Source organism: Mesoplodon mirus (assembly GCF_964341445.2).
Source record: "Mesoplodon mirus genome assembly, chromosome: 2".
Taxonomy (NCBI): Eukaryota; Metazoa; Chordata; class Mammalia; order Artiodactyla; family Ziphiidae; genus Mesoplodon; species Mesoplodon mirus.
This window is the reverse complement of record NC_138977.1, coordinates 123,259,122-123,278,854: the sequence shown is the minus strand read 5'-3', so window position 1 is coordinate 123,278,854 and position 19,733 is coordinate 123,259,122. Positions and strand designations below refer to the sequence as shown.

General features: G+C 62.8%; 4 protein-coding genes across 4 annotated transcripts in view; 2 read left to right on the top strand and 2 right to left on the bottom strand.

Annotated features, from left to right (window-relative positions):
• Nucleotides 1–489: 489 nt before the first annotated feature.
• On the top strand, nucleotides 490–9,178 carry SLC49A3 (solute carrier family 49 member 3; the record flags this gene model as incomplete). The annotated part of the gene is given in 17 exon segments (XM_082643252.1): nucleotides 490–579; nucleotides 962–1,108; nucleotides 1,212–1,388; nucleotides 4,246–4,404; nucleotides 4,585–4,791; nucleotides 4,920–5,021; nucleotides 6,313–6,338; nucleotides 6,340–6,444; nucleotides 6,531–6,555; nucleotides 6,557–6,646; nucleotides 7,362–7,466; nucleotides 7,470–7,514; nucleotides 7,789–7,849; nucleotides 7,852–7,914; nucleotides 7,917–7,944; nucleotides 8,166–8,267; nucleotides 8,838–9,178. Coding segments are annotated over 17 exon segments (1,836 nt in total). The 3' UTR covers nucleotides 9,142–9,178.
• A 325-nt stretch (nucleotides 9,179–9,503) lies between these two features.
• MYL5 (myosin light chain 5) lies at nucleotides 9,504–16,288 on the bottom strand (the record flags this gene model as incomplete). Its single annotated transcript, XM_082643241.1, has 11 exons — nucleotides 9,504–9,599; nucleotides 9,944–9,992; nucleotides 10,500–10,578; nucleotides 10,989–11,093; nucleotides 11,961–12,036; nucleotides 12,200–12,307; nucleotides 13,523–13,647; nucleotides 14,090–14,099; nucleotides 15,370–15,434; nucleotides 15,847–15,956; nucleotides 16,206–16,288. The coding sequence occupies 11 exons, from the start codon at nucleotides 16,286–16,288 to the stop codon at nucleotides 9,504–9,506; spliced, it is 906 nt and encodes a 301-aa protein (XP_082499367.1).
• Nucleotides 16,271–17,859, top strand: ATP5ME (ATP synthase membrane subunit e). The gene is made up of 4 exons (XM_082602075.1): nucleotides 16,271–16,425; nucleotides 16,700–16,754; nucleotides 17,214–17,312; nucleotides 17,781–17,859. The coding sequence occupies exons 1-4, from the start codon at nucleotides 16,390–16,392 to the stop codon at nucleotides 17,804–17,806; spliced, it is 216 nt and encodes a 71-aa protein (XP_082458201.1). The 5' UTR covers nucleotides 16,271–16,389; the 3' UTR covers nucleotides 17,807–17,859.
• Nucleotides 17,860–19,585: 1,726 nt separating this feature from the next.
• The window catches only part of PDE6B (phosphodiesterase 6B), a gene marked incomplete at both ends in the record, with an annotated part of 28,419 nt that continues 28,271 nt past the window's right edge, over nucleotides 19,586–19,733 (bottom strand). Inside the window, one exon of the mRNA XM_082611612.1 lies at nucleotides 19,586–19,647. Coding sequence (XP_082467738.1) covers nucleotides 19,586–19,647 — 62 coding nt within the window. The remainder of the gene's footprint in view (nucleotides 19,648–19,733) is intronic.

Here is a 19,733-nt window from a genome sequence, read left to right as displayed (position 1 = left end):
CTATGTCTACAATAACCCTTTGATGAGAATTGTATTACACCTACAGATCAATCTGAGAAGACTTGACATCTTTACTATGCTGAGTTCTCTGATCCATGAAAATGGTATCTCTCTCCATTTTTTTTAGGTCTTTATTGGTTTCTTCCATTACTGTTGCATAATTTTTAGCATACAAGTCCTGTGTACACTTTGCTGTTTACACCCAGGTATTCAAATTTCTTTGACATAATTGTAAATGGTATGTGTCTTTAATTTTGGTTTCCACACGTTCCAAGTTGGTGTATAGAAATGTGATTGATTGTTCTGTGCTGCCTCCTCCACATAAGAGCCCTCTGGATGGGGAGCGGAATCCCACAGTAGAGCAGGAGCATCAGAAAGGCAGAGAGGAAGAAGCGCACAAGGCCAGCATCATGTCCATTTATGTCAGCCCCACATAGGGAGCTACATAGGTGACCTCAGGAGGAGTAATACTAGGGGAGTCATGGAGAGATGTCCAAGGTGGACCTCGGGGGAGGGAGGAAGCTGGACAAGAGACTTCCTGCGCCCACAGGGGAGCTCTTGTGGCAGAGGGACAAGGTGGTACCTCCCTCCTCCCTGCCCTCCAGCGCACAGAAACCTACATCTCCTAGCTCTGCCCTAGCTGTTTTCTCAGCTGTAAACTGCAGATAATAACCAGGTGGGAGAAGCTGCCTGCCCCCTCCCCGGGCGAAGGCCCGTGCTCTGGCACAGCCCTTCCCCTGTCTGAGGACAGGGGGCCCCGCCCTCCTTCCTCTACCAGGACCACCTCTGCCCTACGGGGCTGAGTCTAATGACTAGAACGGATTCGAGGCGCTTTGCAAACTGACCCCAGCCTCCTCTTCCAGGCTGGCCTTCTGCTGCTCCTTGTGACTTGTTTGGACCTCAGGAATTGGCGGGGGGGGGGGTGGCGGGGGCGGAAGGATCTTTCCACAACCCCTTGCAGGAACTGTGGGCCTCCCGCGGGGCTGTGACTTCCCGGCGCCCTGTCCTGCACCCGCCGCTGGGACCAGGGGAGGCCGCGGCCCGGCTTGGCCCCTGCGAGGGGACCTTGTTCTTGTTTCTGCGGCTGATTTCTGTCCCGGCCGACGGGGCAAGATCCAGCTTCTTAATTCGTCCCTTTTCCGCCTGGCGGGGTGTTGACCCCTGCCCCTGGGGCGGGGACTGCCCGACGCCACCTCCGAGGGCGGTCCCAGCCCACGCGCGGCTCCAAACGCCGGCAGCCCGGGCGCGGCGGCGATGGCGGGCCGGCGGTGGCATGGCCTGGGGTCGCCGCGACGCCCGCCCGGAGCGTGCTGGGGGGCTGCCGCACCTACGCGCCCCGCCGCGACTTCCTTCTGGTGATCAGCCTGCTCACCTGCTCCAACGCCGCGGTACGGGGCTCGGGGTTCGGGGGGCTAGGGCGGGGGTGCAAGCCGAGGCCGGGACCAGGCTGAGCCCCGACTGTCGCGCCCAAGTGCTCGCGCTCCTCGCACCCGCCCGTGTCCCGGTGCTCGCCGGGCGCCCGCCTCTCCGGAGACTCGGACAGTGAGAACCCGGTTGCGGCCGGGCTAGGACCGGCCCTCCACCTCTCGGGATCTTCGGGACGGCGGCGACCTCAGGGTGGGACAGGCATGGAGAACCCCTTCCCTGGCCGTGGCTGAGCAGGGAAAACGGGGCTTGTGTCTGCCCTCGCAGTGACTGCGCCTGGGTCCTGTGACCCTCGCTGGTTTGGAAAGGATCCCTCTCCTGCCACAGGAGGGGGTCACTGTCCACAGCCACGAAGGACTCCTCCAGTGGTCCCCCCCTCCCTTCTGCAAAGCACAACCCCTGGCACAGGCCTTCGCATCTGGCTCTGGCTCTTGCCCTCCCCACCCCCTTACCTGTGCCCTGGATGCCTTCCTTGGATTTCTGACTCAGTTCCAAGGTCCTTCACAGGAGGCCTTCCTTACCTGCCCAACCGTTCTCTTCATAGCTACCCAGCTGGGGTCTGCAGTGACCCGTCACCTGTTCTAGAACTGTCCCCACTGTTGTCTGGGACTGTGTTCATCATCACAGCCCCCGAGACCAGAGAAGCAGGCAGTGAGAACCAGGTCTGCCAGTTCCAGGGACCCAGCTCTCCCTACCTGCTTCTCCCCCAGACTCACCCCTGAGGCCCCAGTCGCTCTGCCCAGCCCATCACACGCTGCCTGCCGGGCTCAGCCGATGGACCTCTCTCCTCCCTTCCAGCCCTGGGCCGGGCCACCCTCGTGTGTCCTGGGCAGGCATCTATCTGCACGCGCTTCCCAAACCCGACCCCGAGTGGCCGCCTTCCCTGGGGATCAGGCTGCAGTGCTGGCCGCACCGGCTCCCTGGGCTCCCCTCCCCTGTGCTGCCACCCTGCCTGAAGGAATATCGCTTGGCCTCCCTCAGGATCCCAGGGACTGGCTGGGCAGCCTTGGGTGGCCACAATCACGTAGTGCAGAGCTGCAGGTGGCAGCGGGACCCACAGCTCAGGGAGGTGCCAAGCGGCCGAGGGACAGTCAGAAGCAGAGACCGAGAGGAGGAGAGATGGCAGGCGAGGCAGGAAGACACCGCCTCGGAGAGGTTCTCGGGTGGCAGCCCCTCTTGGATGTCATTCCAAGCTTCTTGGGGCCTTTTCCCTCCTCTCCTTGCTGGCTAGCCCCATGCTGGGACAGGTGGCCTCTGCAGCCTGGGCCTGGGGTCTGCCGGGACTCCAGAAGCCTCTTTTCTCTGCAGGACTCACCACGTCCCTGTGTCTAGACGCTGTGAAGCCAGAACTGGGTTTGGGTGCATTGGTCCGAGAATGCAGAGCAGCGGTCTCCCCCAGCCCCCTGAGCTGCTCTGATGAGTCTGGGTGTGGACAGGCATCGGGCGGCCCTGAGAAGGTCCTTGTACACCGCGGCTGTCCCACTGCACTTCTCTCGTTCACAAGTCATTATGGAGCAAACAGGAATCGCACCGGGAATTGTCATGATCCCTGTGTAGTCACGACAGGGAGCAGGGACCATCAGGTGTGCCCCAGCCAAGTCCACATGGCCCCTTGCTTACTCCCTTTGCAGCTAGATGAGCAGGGCCCTCGGGTTCTGAGGGGCAGTGTGAAGGGCAGGTGGGGCTGTGCTTGGAATGAGGTCTGGGTGGCCCCGGAGCGGGTCTGGGTGAGAGCCAGTGTGTGGGGCGGCTGCCAGCGTTCTCAAAGGACGTGCGGGGGCACCGGGCGGGCTGGGAACAGTGGAAGGGAAATGTTGTGCAATGGGGGCAAACAGTTGTCCCCACGCTGCTGTGTGTGTTTTAGACCTGGCTCTGCCCCTCTGGCCACAAGCTCTGGGGAGGAACGAGGATGGGGCAAGGCTGGCGAGGGATGATGAGCTTGCCTGCTCAGCTGGGCAGGTGTGGCAACCAGACACCAGGCTTTCTCGCCGCTGGATCAGGCCGGGCAGGAAGCAGCTGGGCCTGCGTGGAGCTCTTCCTAAACCTGGGAGATCTGCACCCGGCTCTGTGCTGAAGAAAGGGAAGGAAAGGCAGCTGTTGCCCAAGCTCGGTGTCTTGTGTGAGGCTTTGTGGTCAGAGCTCTGTCTGGATTAGGAAGCCTGGATCTCGTAGCCTCCACTGTGGGGGGTGTGGCCCGGGGCGAGCTCCTGCGTTGCTGGGTCCGCTGAGTTGGAGTGGCCACGGGCTTGTTTTGCGACACCTTCATCTCTGGGCCAAGCCAGGCCTGCCTCCCCCTCCCTCCTGCAGTAAGCCCTTGTCCACCTGGGTGTCCCCCACAGGCACTGAGTGTCCACTGAGTGGCCCCCAGTGTGCTCCTCTGCCTGGCCCATCTGGGCAAACTACGCATCCACGTGGCTGGGGGCGGGGGGCCCTCTCCCGTGCTCCAGCTCTGGCCGCACCCAGTCTAGGTGCCCCCTCCCGCCCCCGCACGGGGGCCACCTCTCTTCTGCTGACAGCCCTCGGGCCTTCTCCTTGGAGGGTCAGTCCTGGGGGGACTTGCTGTCCTGCAGGCTCCAGCCGGGTTGTTGGCCTCTGTCTGCCCCCGGGACCACACCTGCAGAGATGCTGCTGGTCCGCGGCCCGGGCGTGCTAGCTGAGCCTCCGCTCTGTGCCTTCCCTCTGGTGTGACCGGGTGAAAACCTGGCCCTGACAGGACCGCTGGGCCTTTTCCTCCCACAGACCAGCCAGCCACGCCCAGGACAGCAGGCAGTCGTGGTGTCTGTAAGTGCCCCCTGGGCTGATGCCGGCCTGTGTCCACAGCTGTGGCTCAGCTTCGCACCCGTGGCTGACACGATCACCCGGCACTTCCTACTCTGCACCGAGCAGATCAACTGGCTCTCACTGGTCTACCTTGTGGTGTCCATCCCATTCGGTGTGGTGGCCATCTGGGTTCTGGACTCTGCTGGGCTCTGCTGGGCGGTGAATCGGACCCCACACTGGGGCGTGCTCTGGGATGGGCGGGGTCCCCTAGTGTGGGCTTGAGAGCCATCACCTCCTCCCTAGATCTGGGTCCCCAGCCATTGCATGGTGGGTGGAGGTTGGGGTGCTGGAGGGGGTAGTCTGGGCTGGTGGGCAGCTCTTCTGACCCCAGCCCTGCAGACCATCCTGTGTGCGTGGCTGAACTTTGCGGGGAGCATGATCAGCTCCCAGCCCTGCATGATCACCAGCAGCCAGGACCCATTTGCTTTCTCCATGGGTGGGCAGAGCCTCTGTGCCCTCGCCCAGACCCTGGTCATCTCTCCAGCCAAGCTGGCCGCCTTGTGGTTTCCCGAGCACCAGAGAGCCACAGCCAACACGATGGGCACCGTGTGCGAGTCCCAGGGGTGAGGCCGACGTCCCCGCTGGCTTAGTGTGTGGCCCGGCACCTGTGCACTCCCCGCTCTTGGAGGGTGGGGACTCCTCCTGGGGGCTGGGGACCAGCCTGCCACTCTGAGCTGACACATGTCCCCGTCTATTCAGCAAACCCCCTGGGTATCCTGGTGGCCAACCTGCTGTCTCCTACCCTGGTGAAGAAGGAGGAGGACATCCCCTTGATGGTGAGGGAGCTCAGGAGTGCATGCACGTGAGTGTGTGTGCGCCCACGTGTATGGTGTAGAGTGTGTCGGTGTGCATGAATGGCTACGTGTTTGCATGTGTGTGTGTATGTTTATGGACTGTGTGTGCTAGTGCGTGTGTGCACGAGTGCCGTAGTGGCAGGCTCGTGCATCCACACCTGTCTGTGTGAGTGTGCACTTGCCACCTTCTGCGGTCACACGTGGGTCGCACTCCATGCACGTGGGGTTTCCTAATGTGCAAGTACTGGGCACCTTCCCAGCATCAGGCACAACTCCAGGGACTGGGATGTTCAGTGGTTTCCTTGGCGGGGAGACAGCTCGGGAGACGAGAGGCAGCTGGGCAGAAGGAAGCGTTTGTGGGGGGCGAGGGAGGGAGATGTGGGGGGCGAGGGAGGGAGGTGAGGGGGGCGAGGGAGGGAGGTGAGGGGGCGAGGGAGGGAGATGTGGGGGCCGAGGGAGGGAGGTGAGGGGGGCGAGGGAGGGAGGTGAGGGGGGCGAGGGAGGGAGATGTGGGGGCCGAGGGAGGGAGATGTGGGGGCCGAGGGAGGGAGATGAGGGGGCGAGGGAGGGAGATGAGGGGGGCGAGGGAGGGAGGTGAGGGGGGCGAGGGAGGGAGATGTGGGGGGCGAGGGAGGGAGATGAGGGACCAGCCGACTCTGAGGTGGACGTGAGGCTGAGGGGTGGGGCCTGCAGCCAGAGGCCAGTGTGTCCGCTGAGCAAGGGGAGGGTGGCGAGAACGGTCAGCCCAGGTGGCAAGCATTGGCGTGATGGATACCTCGGGGGGCGTCTGAGGGGAGAGTGACTCCATCTGGTCCAGAATGACTCGGAGAGCCAAGGGTGTGCCCAGAGTGTCCAGGGAGAGAGCCAGGGCTTTGATCGGGTGGGGCAGTGGGGCAGGCTCAGGGCTGGGGGTTTGGAGGTGCGCCGAGGTGAGAGGGGCTTCCAGGTGGGCGAGTGTGGGGTCATTCACAGAGGTGGGAGGGGGGTCCAGGTGGCCGCTGGATGGAGTTCCTGGAGAAGGCTGAGCTGAGGCTGTTGCTGTTGCAGTCATCTTTGGGTGGTATTTTGAAAGCTGGGTTTCCAAATGCAACAAAGCAGAGCAGGCCCAGCACAACCCTGGGGCTTGCCGACGTCCACCTGGGGATGACCTGTGGGGGTAGCCGGGAAGGAGCCTGGAGTAGCAGGCATGAGGCACCCACACGCGCGTCACGCATCCTCGAGGGCCTGTGCCTGCACACACACGCGAGTGCACTCGTGCATACCCTCCCCGCAGCTGGGCATCTGCATCATCCCTGCTGGCCACTGCTTGCGTCTGGGAGAGCACACCCCCGGCCCCGCCCTCCGTGGGGGCTGTCCACTCCACCTCACAGAAGTTCCTAGCCGGGCTGGAGCTGGTCAGTGCCGTGTGTGTGCTGCGGGATCCCGGGGCCGCGGGGGGAGGCCGGGATGGGAAGGGTGCGGGGCTGCCCTGGGGAGCCTCTGGCTCGCAAGGAACAAGGCCTACGTCATCCTGGCCCCTGGCCGCATGCTTTGGGGGCAGCATTGGCATCTTCTCCAGCTTCTCGTCCCTCTTGGAGCAGATCCTCTTCATGAACGGACACTCCAGCGTGGGTGCCGGCCCTGCCCTGGGGGCCCCGCGGCAGGACGGGGCTTTGGGGGCCTGTTACCCCACAGGCTCTCTTCCGCCGCTGCTCTCCCGCTGGTGGCTGTGGAATGACCCGTGACCTCCCCAGGCGCTGGGTTTCCACACCTGGATGGGGTGATGTGGGCACTACTGAGATGCTGTGTGAAAATTTGTGTCTGCAGACAGTGGGGTGGTGGCCGTGGGGAGGGGGTGCTGGCAGAGCCCAAGTGTGTTCCACTGGGATTTCGTATGGCGCTTACCCCCTGCCCCACCCACCCCAGCCCTGTGGGACCCTCTGATATTGGAGATGCAGAGGAGAGGGACTTGCTCTGCTCATAGCATCTCTGGCCGTGCCCTCCACTGTCTGCATCAGCCCTGGGTGTGGGGTTTGGGCCTCTTGTGTTCCCAGTTTTTCAGGGGTGACCGGCACTGACGGGTGTCTGCAGTAGCCAGGCCCTTTCTCTAGCAATTGTTGAGTTCCTGGGTGGGGGTAACGCAGGGAAATGGCACGTCCAGGGGAGGACACCTCTTCCCCCAGCCAATGGTGCAGCCAAGCCTTCTATGTCATCCTGCCTGGGCCTCAGGCTCTGTTCAGTGACCCTGCCGTGGGCTCCCCAGTGACGGCGTACATCCTAAGGATGAGGGCCTCCTCCTGGGGCCCAGATGACAGGGTGCCCCCGCCTCCTCTCCTCCTCCAGGAATTTTCAGGCCTCTGCGGGGCTCTCTTCATTGCTTTTGGGGTCTTGGGGGCGCTGCCTCTTGGCCTGTACGTGGACTGGACCAAGCATTTCACTGGAGCTGTCTAGATCGGCCTCTGCCTGACATCTCTGGTCTGCGTGGCCCTCGCCCTGGTGAGAGTCCTCTGAGCCGAGACCACCTTGCACGAGTCAAAGCGGGGTGCCCCGGGGTGGGGGAGTTGGCAGGTCGGCCGTAACGGACATCCAGACCCACTCCGGCCCAGGCACTGCTCGTTGGGCTGGGCCCTGAGTGGGACAGGCTCCATGGCCTCTCCGACCCTGGGCACTGCCCTGACCCCCCAGTGCAGGGCCTGGCTGGGTCTGGGCGTCTAGGGCTGTGGCATGTCTGACTCCTGCTGCATCCGTCTGTGCGGCTCGCTGCCCCCAGGTGTCCCAGCTGGGGGGACAGACCATTGCGCTGGCCGCCACCTGCTCGCTGTTTGGGCTCTTTGCTTCTCAGCGGCACCTGTCGCTATGCAGCTGGCTGTCGAGTGTTCCTTCCCTGTGGGTGAGGGTGGGCCACAGGCCTGGTCCTCGTGCTGGGGTGAGTGCCCATCCCCCAGCGCTTCCCTGGGGACCCAGAGACCCTCCCCTCACCCCACCCCAGGCCACACAGCAGGTGACCTGAGCACCTGCCGTGTGCTGGCCTGGGCTGGCCGCAGGGCCCGTGGGTGACCAGAGCAGCACCCTGCCCTTGGGATGACTACGGGTGCCAGGGCAGCAAGCAGTGCCCCGGGCAGGGCGGAGGGCCTCGTGGCTGTGCAGGCTGCCCGGGGGTGTGCCCAGCACGGCGCTGCTCACCTCCCTGACCGTGCGCCACGTGGAGCCATCCTCCTCCACCTGCCGGGACGGCCAGGACCTGCTGGCCTGAAGGGTGAGGACTGCAGCCTTGGGGCTCCGAGGGTGCAGGCCAGCAGCTCGACCCCCACCCAGCCCTGGGAATCTCCCCTCCATGGGCCTCTTGGTGACTTCCGCTGTCCTTGGTGGGCGGGTGCAGGGCACCCACGGTGGGGGTTGGGGGCGTCGGGGTGGGGTCAGAGGGCAATAGGCCGAACCTCAGGCTCAGCCTGGTGGGAGCAGCCCTGAGGCCCTTATGAGAGCTCAACCTCTAACCCCTATGTGACTGGTTTTGAAATGAGATCAAAGAGAGACAGGGAGAGTCAGAGAGTGAGAAAGACAAAGACAGAGACAGAGAGTGTGAGAGAGGCGGGAGTGGGGTCGGCCACCAGAGAGATGGCGTGTTGCACGCCCACGTCCCCAGACCTGGTGCGGTGACCTCGGGGCTCATGGCTGTGAACCCACCTTTGGGGCCTCTTGGGGCTGGGACAGGATCTGTCCCCGGAGTCACTCTGAGGTCATGGTTAGTGGGGTCCGGGGTCCCCTGCACCCAGGTGGGCACTCTGGCACTTGGGGAGCCTCGGCAGAGCTGGGCCACAGCTCCCCGGTGTCCACGTTGCCGATGGCCGGCCTGTGCCTCCTTTTCAGCTGCCTTGGGGTGCTCTTCCTCCACACCCCATACCGGCGCCTGCAGGCCGAGGCCGACGCCAGCCCCTCCATCCAGGAGGACGTGTGCCTGGCAACCTTGGCAGCCACCCTCCAAGGCCCCGCCGTGCCCCCCCCCCCGTCCCCAGCAGCCCCTCCTGGAGCCGGCGCTCCTGGCTCTGCCTCCCTCCCCCGGGAGTCCTCCGAGACGTCATGGGGCCCCTGCAGCAGACCAGAGACCAGGGAGCAGTTGGTGTGACGAGAAGAGGGCCTGGGGACTTGAAGGGGCGGCCAGGAGAGGCAGGCCCTGGTCTCCTCGGCTGCACCAGTCACACCTGAGGTCAGGACGGTGCCAGCATCCGGGGGGCCCGGGGTCCTCGAACACAGGCAGGCTGGCCCAGGGGACTCCCTGTGGATGTAGCAAGGAGAGCTGCCGCTGTGTAGACAAGAGGCCGCTGACCAGGCGGGGCGCTCCAGCGGCCAGGCCGGACCCAGGGTGGCTGGGGCAGGGGCTGCGTACAGGGAGGCTGGCCTGGCCTCTCCCCGAAAGAGACACTCGCAGGCTGGTTTGTGGGTTCGCGTTTATTGAACTGGCCGCGGCCCAGGGGGTAGGGGTGCCCCTCACTCCTCCTCCCCGTGGGTGAGCACGTAGCTCAGTGCCTTGTAGTCCAGGTTGCCTGCAGCGTCGATGGTGGAGAACTGGAACATCTGGTCAACCTGCGAGTTTGGTGGGGGTCGTGAGGCCCAGGCAGGGGTGGGAGGGAGTGGGAGGGTCCCCGAGGCCACAGCCAGCAGGTGGATTAATTACAGGAACTGGACTCCAGGCTCTGTCTTGTTGCTGTGCTTGGGGGGAAGGAAGTGGGGGGAGACCCTGCAGAGCAAGGGTTGGGGCCGGGGCGGGTGTCTCCCCCCCGGACACCGGGCGTCCCACCCTCCCCAAGGCTGAAGCCTCTGGGGGCTGAGGCACATCCTCCTCCTGAGCCCCCAGAGCCCTGAGAGCCATGCTTGGGCTTCACAGAGGGCCTTGGGGAAGGAGGTGGGGTGGGGGTGACGGGACAGACCTCCTCAGCAGTCATCCTGTCAGCCTGGGACATGAGCAGCCGCCTGATGCTGAGGACAGGAGGGAGGGGCCACATTAGGCTGCTTGGGAGAAGGCATGGCCCTGAACTGGAGGAGTGGCCCCAGGGGAGCCCGTGACGGGTCCACATGGGGGGACAGGGCTGCTCCGAGGTGGGTGTGCCCCCCCCCTTCAATCCCACCCACTCACAGGGCAGGTGCCTTTTGGGAGCCTGGCTCCGGGTGAGTCCTGGGCACTGGGGTGGGGTGGGGGGGTGCCCACAGGGAGCCTTCCCTGACCCCCCCACCCCTGGGGGCCAGTGCCTGGCACACCGAATAGGTCCGTTCACAGTGCCTGGCTGAAGTAGCCCCCAAAGGGGCTAAAGACCCAGCAGTCTGAATGGCAGTGACCACTGGCCCCTTGTGGGTAGGGCTGATCCTGCCCTCGGTTACCCTGAGGGACTCAGGATCCCAGGCAGACCAATCAGGACCTGAAAGCTGGGTGGGGGGCTGGCACCCCTCCTCCCCTGGTGACGCCCGGGCGCCTGCGGCCACACTTACTAGTCCTTGTTGATGCTGCCTTTGCCGTCAGAGTCCAGCATCTTGAATGCGTTGAGGATGGTCTCCTCGGCATCCGTGCCTGCCCACAGGAGGCCTTGAGTCCTGGGCTTCTTGGGGTCCATGCCCTTGCCCACTCAGTGCCCTGAATGGCCTTCCCACTCTGAGCACCTGGGAGACCCTCAGCTCCCACCCCAGGGGTACTGTTCTCGGGGTCCCTTGGGTCCCGCTAGGCCCAGAGCTGGGCGAGTTCTCAGTGAGGGACGGAGGCCCCCATCGGTGGGCGAAGAGTTGGGTCTGGGCTGTCAGCTCACCCACCCTGGGGGGCTGACGGGGCCCCACAAATGTGGGTCCCAGAATGCCAGGTCCTGGGGCTTTTCAAGAGGTCTGCAGATTTGGGTTTTTATGTGAGACGTGTGGATCTCTAAGTGCTTGGAACCAAGTCAGCGCGCACACTGCGCTGGCAGACCTGCGGGCTGGCCCGGCACTCACCGCTCAGCTTCCCCCCAAACATGTTCAGGAACATGGTGAAGTTGATGGGCCCCGAGGCCTCCCTGAGCATGGCGTCCAGCTCCTCGTCCTTGACGTTGGTTTTGCCTGTTGCAGACGTCGGGGGTGGGACGGGGGCAGGAGTGTCACCCTGCGGACTCCAGGGCAGGAGTGTCATCAGCCCTGGCTGCCTCGTGGTCCAAACAGGTGCCCCACGGGGCCACCCCCCTCCATCATTCTCCAGGCAACCCCGGAACAAAGATGGGGTGACCGGAGAGAGGGAGGTGAGCCAGTGCAGGCACCCTTGGCCCAGGCGTGGTGGATGCAGGCTCTGAGGGTCAGCAGAACCCCACACCCCAGCCCTGGGAGGTGGACTGAGTTGGGGGAGGAGCCAGAAGGCCTGTGATCTGCTACCTGGGTGTGAGGGGGCCTGGAGGAAAGGCGGGCACCCCCCAGGTAGAAACCAGCCTGCCTCCACCCCAGCTCCAAGGGCAGGACTGCCTCAGGCTGAGGACAGCCGTCCCCAGGTGGGGAGTGAGGGAGGGGCACGGGCTGGGCCGCGCCGCCTGAGAAGGACGAGCCTTTGGCTCTTCGGAGGAGCACAGGTGGGTCTCCCTGTCCTCTCCCAGCTCCATTCCTGGGCCTCCTTACCGTGCCTGGGGGTGGGAGTGCCGGCCTCCCCCGCACAGAGGCATCAGCCCCTTCCTCAAGCTTTTTACCCAGCCTCCCGCCCTGGGACGCCCATGCTTGGGTTGTGCCACCCACCCCGTGATGCCCTCTGCCAGCCCTGATCAAACTAGAGGGGAATTTCTCCCCAGGAGAGGCCCTCGTCCTCCTCAGAGCCCACGGGAAGTCAGGTCAGGCTTTAAGGCCCAGGAGCAGAGCGAGGCTCTCTGGGACTGGAGGACACTCCTGGGAGCCGGAGGGCGGGGGAGTCGGGGTGCTGTGGTGGAGTTCTGCCCCCGGGGCACATACCCAGGGAGGCGTAGGTGTCCTTCAGGTCCTCCTTGTCAATGAAGCCATCTCGGTTCTGGTCCATGAGGGTGAATGCCTGGAACCGAGGCCAGGTTCACTGGGCTGCCCCGAATGAGGGCAGGCGCCCCCTTTCCTGACTCTGGATCGAGGGTCTTGTTACCTGCGTTACATTTCCCAGGGGACCCCTCAGGCATGAGCTTCTGGGTGGAGGGGTTCCCGTTACAAGAGCAGGGCCTCACCTCCTTGAACTCCTGGATCTGGGTCTGCTCAAAGTTGGAGAAGACATTGGATGATGCCCTCTGGGCCCGCAGGGCCCCCCCTTCCTTCTTCTTGGTTTTCCTGCTGGCCTGAGATGAGAACACCAAGGCTCAGGGTCCCCCAGCCTGCCTGAGGGTCTCCTTGGGGGCACCCAGGCATTTGGGGAGACTTAATGCAGAGGATGGGTGGACCATGGCATTTGGGGCTCCAGGGGGCCCCAAGCCTGTGTCCCTGGGCTGGGGCAGCTGCAGGTGCTTGGCATGGTCAGAGGGACCCCTGGGGGGCCCCTGACAGAGCACAGCACCCAGGGTTCACCCTGAACTATGCCCTGCCCAGTCTGCAGTCCAGCCAGGAGGACCAGGGAGCAAGTGAACCGTGCCGGCGGCCAGAAGGTGGAAAGGCTTGTTCTGGGGATCCCACTAGGGTGAAGGCCAGGACCCCCACCTTCCAGCCCCAGGCTGTCACCAGGGCTGTCATAGGGCACAGATCTCCCCCAAACCTCAGCACACGCAGACCCTCACACGTGCACAAACTCAACTTGTGTGCACACGTAATCAGGCAAAACACACTCATGCATGTGACACGTGCACACACACCCATCCACATGGTCCCACACGCAATCAGGTACAGACACACTCGTGTGTGTACACGCAGCACACTCACCATGCCTGGGTCTGTCTGATGCAATGGTCTGTGCCCTCCCTGCTGAGGTCGTCCGTCTTAAGCTCCTACCCAGTCCCCCAGGACAGCTCAGACTCCGGCTGCCACTCCCTACAAGGACAGGCTCAGGGCTACCCGGGGGACCGGACAACTGCAGAGTGAGCTTTGGCAGCCAGCAGTGAGTCAGACGCCCCATCCTGCTGGCCCAATAGGCCCCCAGCCTCCAGGCACCTCCCCACCTGCCCCCTACCCTGGAGCCTGTGTTCTCCTGGATTCTGTGCATCTCTGGGGTGACCTGCACATGGGTCAAGGGCCTGGGGACTGCGGGAGCCAGAGGAATGGGCACCTTTCCCAGACTTGCACACAGTTACTGTGAATGACCCTGGTGGCCAGTCAGCAAGCGCTCCCAGAGTATGCCTGTCTGCCCTTGCCTCCCCGCCTTGGTGGCAGAGACGTCCCAGGCCCTGACCCCAGCCCTGGGGCCAGCCCTCCTGTCCCCACAGCAGGGAGCTCCTTGCCTGGCCCTCAGAGGGGGATGACATTTCTGGGATGGAGGATGGCCCATATGGGCTGGGCTGGGCCCAGCACTCAGCCAGATCTTCCTGCTACAGCATGGCCCCAGGGGCAGAGTCTGGGGAGGGGACCTGGCTCAGGTGCCCGTTGGTGGCACCAGATGTTGGAGGCCACCACAAAGTCAGGGAGAAGATGCCCTGGTCCTTGGTGGTGGGAAGTGCAGAGTTAGTGGCAGGAAGGGGTGGAGGTGGTGGGTCTGCAGGCCGAACAGGAGGAGGAGGCCGGTGGGTGGATGAAGTGGGCAGATGGGATTCCACGGTTTCATACCTGGAGAACAAGTTTTCTTAGCCTCCGGGGCCAGGTCTGGGTGGGGTTGGGATGAGCTGCAATCACTGGGTGGGGGTCCTCAAGGGCACATCTCCGAGCCACACAGCACCTGCTGCGGCTGGAGGGCGAGGGGCACACACCCTCCGTCACGTGGTGCTCCTGCCATCCGCGATCCCGGGGTCAGCTCACCATTTGAGGAACCTGGCTGGGGATGCGTGACCCACCTGGAGGGGCCTGGGGGCTCCTGGGGGCTCTGTCTGGAGGACCCCTGGAGGGCTAACGTGTGACCGATGTGGGACACCTGGGCCTGGGCTACGTGGGGACCCCATCACTCCCAACCAAGCAGGTCTGGGTGCAACGCCGGGACGGACCTCGGCCGGGCTGCGGGAGTGGGGAACAGCACACCGAGAGAGGGGTAGGCCCATGGGGTCTGTGCTCAGGAGGCCCAGGCTCGGGGAGGGCCAGAGGAGGGTAGCTGAGCCCCTGGGGAGCTGTCCTGCGGCTGGCCTCGGTCTGAGCACAGCTCTAAAGATAGCCTCAGAGCCTGGCTCCTGGGAGAATATCGGGATTCAGCACAGACAGCTGGCCCTGACAGGTGCAGGGGTGTCAGCAGGCAGCCCCTGCGTCCTGAGCCAGGTTGGATGCCAACCCCCCGACCCCACCCCACAGTCCCCAGGAAGGACTGTGGGCCAATGTGGGTCTCCCCGGCTTCAGGGGTCTTCCCTGGGCGGTTTCCGTAGCGTGTGTTCCTGGGCCTGTGCGCACCCTCCACTGGCCGCCACTCCCCCGGGCACCATGGAAGCTACCGGCATGTGGTCCCCCCACCAGCACTCTGGCCCCACCTTCAGCCCCAGAGAAATTTATTTTTGATTCTGGAAAAAGGAGTTGCTGAGGAATCTGGTTTATTTTAAAATGCAGGGAAGGGAAAACACATTTGCCTCCTGAGGTCATCTGCCCGGCTACTCCAGGGCAAAATGGAGGTGGAGGGGTGGTGCTCAGCATCCCCACACAGCATGTGGGCGGTGGAGGAGGATTACTTTGTGCCTTGTGGAGTCAATGTGTGCTTACAGCTCCTTGGGAAGGAATGAGTGGCGAGGGGGCGGGTCAAGAGGCCCTCCCCCTACCCCAGGCCCCGCAGAGGCCACAGAGGACGGGTGTCAGGCAGGAGTCCTCAGAGGGTTCAGAAAAGAGCCCAGCTGCCCTGTAGGATCCACCTTGGCGTTCCCACTCCCAGCCCAGGGAACAGCACAGGTGATTTACTAGTTTCCCAGTGGAAGGCCCAGAGCCAGGACTCCCCAGCAAATGGAGAGGGAGCAGGGTCTGCTCAGGCCCCTGGTGGCTGCCAAGGGGCTTCCCCTTGGTGCAGATTTACTGAGCACATTCTATGTGCCCTGGAATTTCTGTCCCTGCATTCTATTCTCTTTAGAATCGGAAGTGATCTCCCCTAGCAGTGGAGCAGGGATGCTTGTGAGCCCCCAGCCCTGGTTCTCCGGGAGTTTATGCCTGGAGCAGCGCAGGGCCCAGGGCATGGGTGGTCCTCGCACCAGACCCCCAAGCCCCGTTGCCATGGGAACTGTGTGTCAGCACAGCAGGCTCAGTTGGGAGGCTGTCTGGCCACCACTGCCCATCTCTGGGCAGCCTCTTTGCACACCTGGGCTCGGTCAACTGTGTCTTCGCTGGGGCCGACCACAGATCTGGAGGAGACAGTCTTCTCCTCTGAGGGGGCCAGAGTACCCCACCAGTGCAACCCCTGCCTCCCCAACAGAGGGCAGGAGAAGTGAGAATGAGGACTTGTCTGATGTGAACCGTGAAGCTTGGGGCTGCATGATCCTGAGGGCAGGAGTCGGGGAGACCCAGGGAGCAGGCTCTGCTAGGGTGGCCTTCTCAGGAAGACCTGAGCCCCCTTCTGCTGGAGAGGCTCCTAGGGTGAGGAAGCTCTAGCTCTGCTGGGGGGCTGGGTCCGGGACCGGGGGTGGGGGTTGCAGGAAGGGGCACCCCAGGCAGTGCACTCCCGGGAAGCGACTCGGAGGCCACATGGTCGGCCTGACCTGTCTGTGAGCCCAGAGGGGCCGGCCACGGCCACCCCCCTCTGCTGGGAGCCGGCCTGCACTCAGGTTACATTTTGTACCCGGACCCCGGATTCTCTGCCCAGAGCCTCGAGCCCCTTCCTGGGCTGTCCTCTGGGCTGGCCTGGGGCTGCTGCGGGCCTGGACGTGGCTCGGCGTGGCTGGGGCCGCACTGCCGCAGTGGGCGGGGCAGGACAGCCCAGGGAGGGAGGATAGCAAGCACTCTATTTCTCACTTTGTAATGTGGACTTATACTTTACAAATATTTGTACCTGTGGTGTGCGGGCCTCGATATGTGCTCAACCTGGTCCGAAAACGTCAGTGCCTGGAGGGGTCGCACCCGCTCTGGGGAACCAGCACGTGCCGCCTGGGCCACTGCGCATGCGGAGCCAGTCGCGAGCCGCGCGCCTGGTGACGTCACCCCTCCGCGAACGGGCGCGCGCGCCGTTCTCCCTCCGGCCGCCAGGGGGCGGCTCCGGCGCCTTCTCGCCGCTGACGGCGCATGCGCCCACCCGGGTGAGCTTCTGCGTCTCCAATGTTTTCCGGGCCCTTGCAGCGTCCTTCTCGGTCCGCGTTGTGCTTCCGGTACGAAGGTCACGGGCAAGATGGTTCCGCCGGTGCAGGTCTCTCCGCTCATCAAGGTGAACCAGGTTTCCCGGCCGCGGCCGGGTGCTCGGCTCCGCGTGGGCCCGCGCGTGAGCGACTCCGCGGAGCTCGAGACTTCCGGCCCGGCCTCCGCCCGGCGGGACAACCATCCCTCTCTCACCCCACCGCGCCCCGACCCGGAGGCTGCGATTCCGCCCCCCCCGCATCGGCCCCAGACGCCGCGGGTGCGAGCCCCCCTTCCCCGCACCCGTCCCCAGCGCCCCGGACCCCGGTTCCGCTCCGCCGGTTCTGACCGCCCTTTCCCCGCAGCTCGGCCGTTACTCCGCCTTGTTCCTCGGCGTGGCCTACGGAGCCAAGCGCTACAGTGAGTGACCACGGGCAGATACAGCCGTCCCAGCCCACGGGGCGCTCACGGGGCTTCTCGAAGGCGGTGCGGGGTCCCCGGTGCCGGGCAGTAGACGCGCTCGGGCAGGAGAGGGGGCAGGGCGGGAGGCTCCAGACCCAGAAACCCGAGCGGGCTGGACCCTTGAGCGCCGCCGCGGCAGGCGTGTAGTTTGGTCCGGCAGCCCCCTTGCACCACAGAGACCTGAGTGAGGGGCAGCAAGACGCCTGGGGTGGCAGCGGGGACCCTATAGCTGCCCTCCGGGTTGGGCTCTCTATTGAGTGAGTGTCAGGCCTTGACGTACATCTAGGTAAAGCAGGTACCTGTGGCGTTCACAGTGCACTTGAAGATGACTTTGCTTGTGGACTGAATTCCTTTTACTCAGCGCTTCGGTGAAAAAGTTCATTGATGTCATCCCTCCCCTTCCCTTTCCTTTAACAGATTACCTGAAACCCCGGGCAGAGGAGGAGAGGAGGATAGCAGCTGAGGAGAAAAAGAAGCAGGATGAGCAGAGACGCATTGAGAAAGAACTGGCAGAAGGTACTCGTGTTGTCGAACCTCATGGATTTGTTCTCCACCCGGATTTCCAGAAACAGCTGCTACTCCAGATGAGCCCCACAGTGGAGGGGAAGGGCTGCCTTCTTGGTCCCTGCTGGCCCCTGGGTCCTCTTCTGGGGGAGTGGGAGGGAGAGCAAGTGTGGGTGTTGGGGGTGCACGGTGATAACTCCCTTTAGTGAGACCTGGGCCCCTAGGCCTTGGAGGTGAACTGTCTGCCACCCTCAGAGAGGCCCCAGGACCAGAACTAGGCTCACCTCTCCTTGCCTGCGGCGGCAGGTTCCAGTCAGGACCGGCAGGGATAAGGAAGGCCCAGGATGGGAGTGGCAGCAGAGCATAGCCAGGCTCACCATGGAATGAGATACTGGGTGGTTTAACACCGAACGTCGAAAGTGGGCCCTTTGGATGGCCCGAGTGTGTAATGGCGCATCTGTTTTCCTTCCAATTTTTCAGCCCGAGAGGACAGCATATTAAAGTGAGCCCGCCTTTCCCCAGAGCAGTGTGGATGAATAAAGCCTCCTGTACTGTGTGATTCTCTGACTTTCCTTTACTGTCCCCGGTTGTTTGGTTTCTGGACTCAGACTCAGCAGTTGTGTTCCTACCTTCTCAGGTTATGTGGGGTGTGGATGGGGAGGGATTCCAGAAGAACCAGTCAGTGACCAGTGCATAAACCGGGCGGGATGCACAGAACCTCCATCGCCTGCTCTGGGGTATGTGTGGCGGAGGCCAAAGGATGCAGTCTGTAGCGGAGACACAGCTGGCCAGGCATCTGAGCGCTGCTCCGTCTTCTATGCTCCGAGCCTGGCCCAGACCTTTGGATGGGCAGGGGAGGGGCAGGCTTTGCAGGTGGTGGGGGTGGAGATGGCCTGATGCCTTTACGGTTGGGACCTGGATTTCCATCGCCCTCCTGCACATTCTCCCCTTGACCCCAGGGTTGGGATGTGGCCTTCTGAGGACCAGGCTGGGGTGCAGCTAGGTGTTCAGGGGGCTTAGGCCTTTGTGCCGGAGCAGACGGCAGACTCCACCCCGGTGGCTGTGGCCTCTCATCCCCAGGCCTGGTGTCAGAAGTCACTGTTCCCAGTTTTGTGCCAGGAGCAGATTGCCTAGGCTTAGAGCCCCAGTTTATTTGTCAAATGAGTTCATCTGCAAACGTGAAGAGAAAGAAGCGGCGTACAGCCCTGTTTTCAGTTAAGGTGAGGCTGGAGTGCGTGATGGTGCACACCCCCTGGGGTATCCTGAGGTTGGTGGGTAGCTGGCACTGGGTCCCCCTGGGAACCTGGAGGAGCCCCCAGTCGCAGGCCCTTGTCACCACCAGGTGCCACTGTGAGCTGAAGGTTTTGTGGGGCGTGTCCATCCCCCCACCCCCACCCCCGCTGGGAGCGCTGGCAGAGGGCAGCATCTTGAACCGGGCTTAAAACAACTCATTTGGCCTTGCAGTTCTGGCCAAGGATGCAGCCAAGAAGAGTTTCCACTATCTGGAAACATTTGCTTTGGAGCTAACGTTGAGTTAAAAGTGCTTAATTTCTGTCAGGTAATTTAGTACCCATTTCAAGCGTGAGTCTTGCGTTGTCCCATTTGGGTCTGACTCGCTTTTCTTCCCGGCTCAGAACCATTAATTAGGTCCTTGGAGGCATGTGGTTGCTCCCATGAAGGAAACCTCAGTGGTGCAGGAGGACTTGGGCAGACCACAGGCGCTGGTCCGTCAGTGCAGTTCAGAGCAGCTCCCGGGCATCGTTTATTACAGATTATTTCTGCACAGATCAACTCAAGTCTGATCACTGCTGTTCTTACAGCCTGGACCTTTCTGGCAGGATTTTCTGGTTGGTCACAAATGAACATCCTCCGCCAAATAAAAAAAGGGCAGTATGTTTTCTTTTGATTTTATTCTAAATTTTTGTGCATATATTTTTTCCTAAACCAGATGGGAATTGGCATCTATGTATCCATTTCTCCACCCATATATACATAGATACATGTGCAGTGTGAATATATTCACCCAGTGCTTTTAGACACACAGTTCACAGACCCTTTTTGAAGATCTTGGTGGTATTACTATGCATCCAAAAGATGGATGAGTGTAAGGTAGGCTACACTGTTCAAATTGTTCGTAGTTGGCTTTGGTTCGTAAACATACAAACCTTAAATGCAAAATATCCAAAATGGTCTTCAGTTATTTTCTCAGGCTTCTTAACCTCTTGTACCAGTGGTTAGAGGCACAGCCCCAGTGGGGTGAGGGGGCAGGGGGCCCGCTGACCGGCTCACAGGATGCAGCAGGTGGAAGACTGGGGTGCAGGGCCGCCGTTGCAAATTTCTGTGCCCGCTGCAAGAGAAGACAGGAAGGTGAGCGAGAAACGGGTTCGGCCAAGCTCCTCCCCTCCACACACCCTGCAGGAGGAAGGGCAGAGA

What these genes read in the sequence shown, in the direction of transcription:
- ATP5ME (XM_082602075.1), top strand. Translation starts at nt 16,390, where the DNA reads ATGGTTCCGCCGGTGCAGGTCTCTCCGCTCATCAAG. An exon ending in AGGTCTCTCCGCTCATCAAG is followed by an intron (nt 16,426 to 16,699) that starts GTGAACCAGGTT and finishes CTTTCCCCGCAG; the next exon opens with CTCGGCCGTTACTCCGCCTT. An exon ending in CTACGGAGCCAAGCGCTACA is followed by an intron (nt 16,755 to 17,213) that starts GTGAGTGACCAC and finishes TTCCTTTAACAG; the next exon opens with ATTACCTGAAACCCCGGGCA.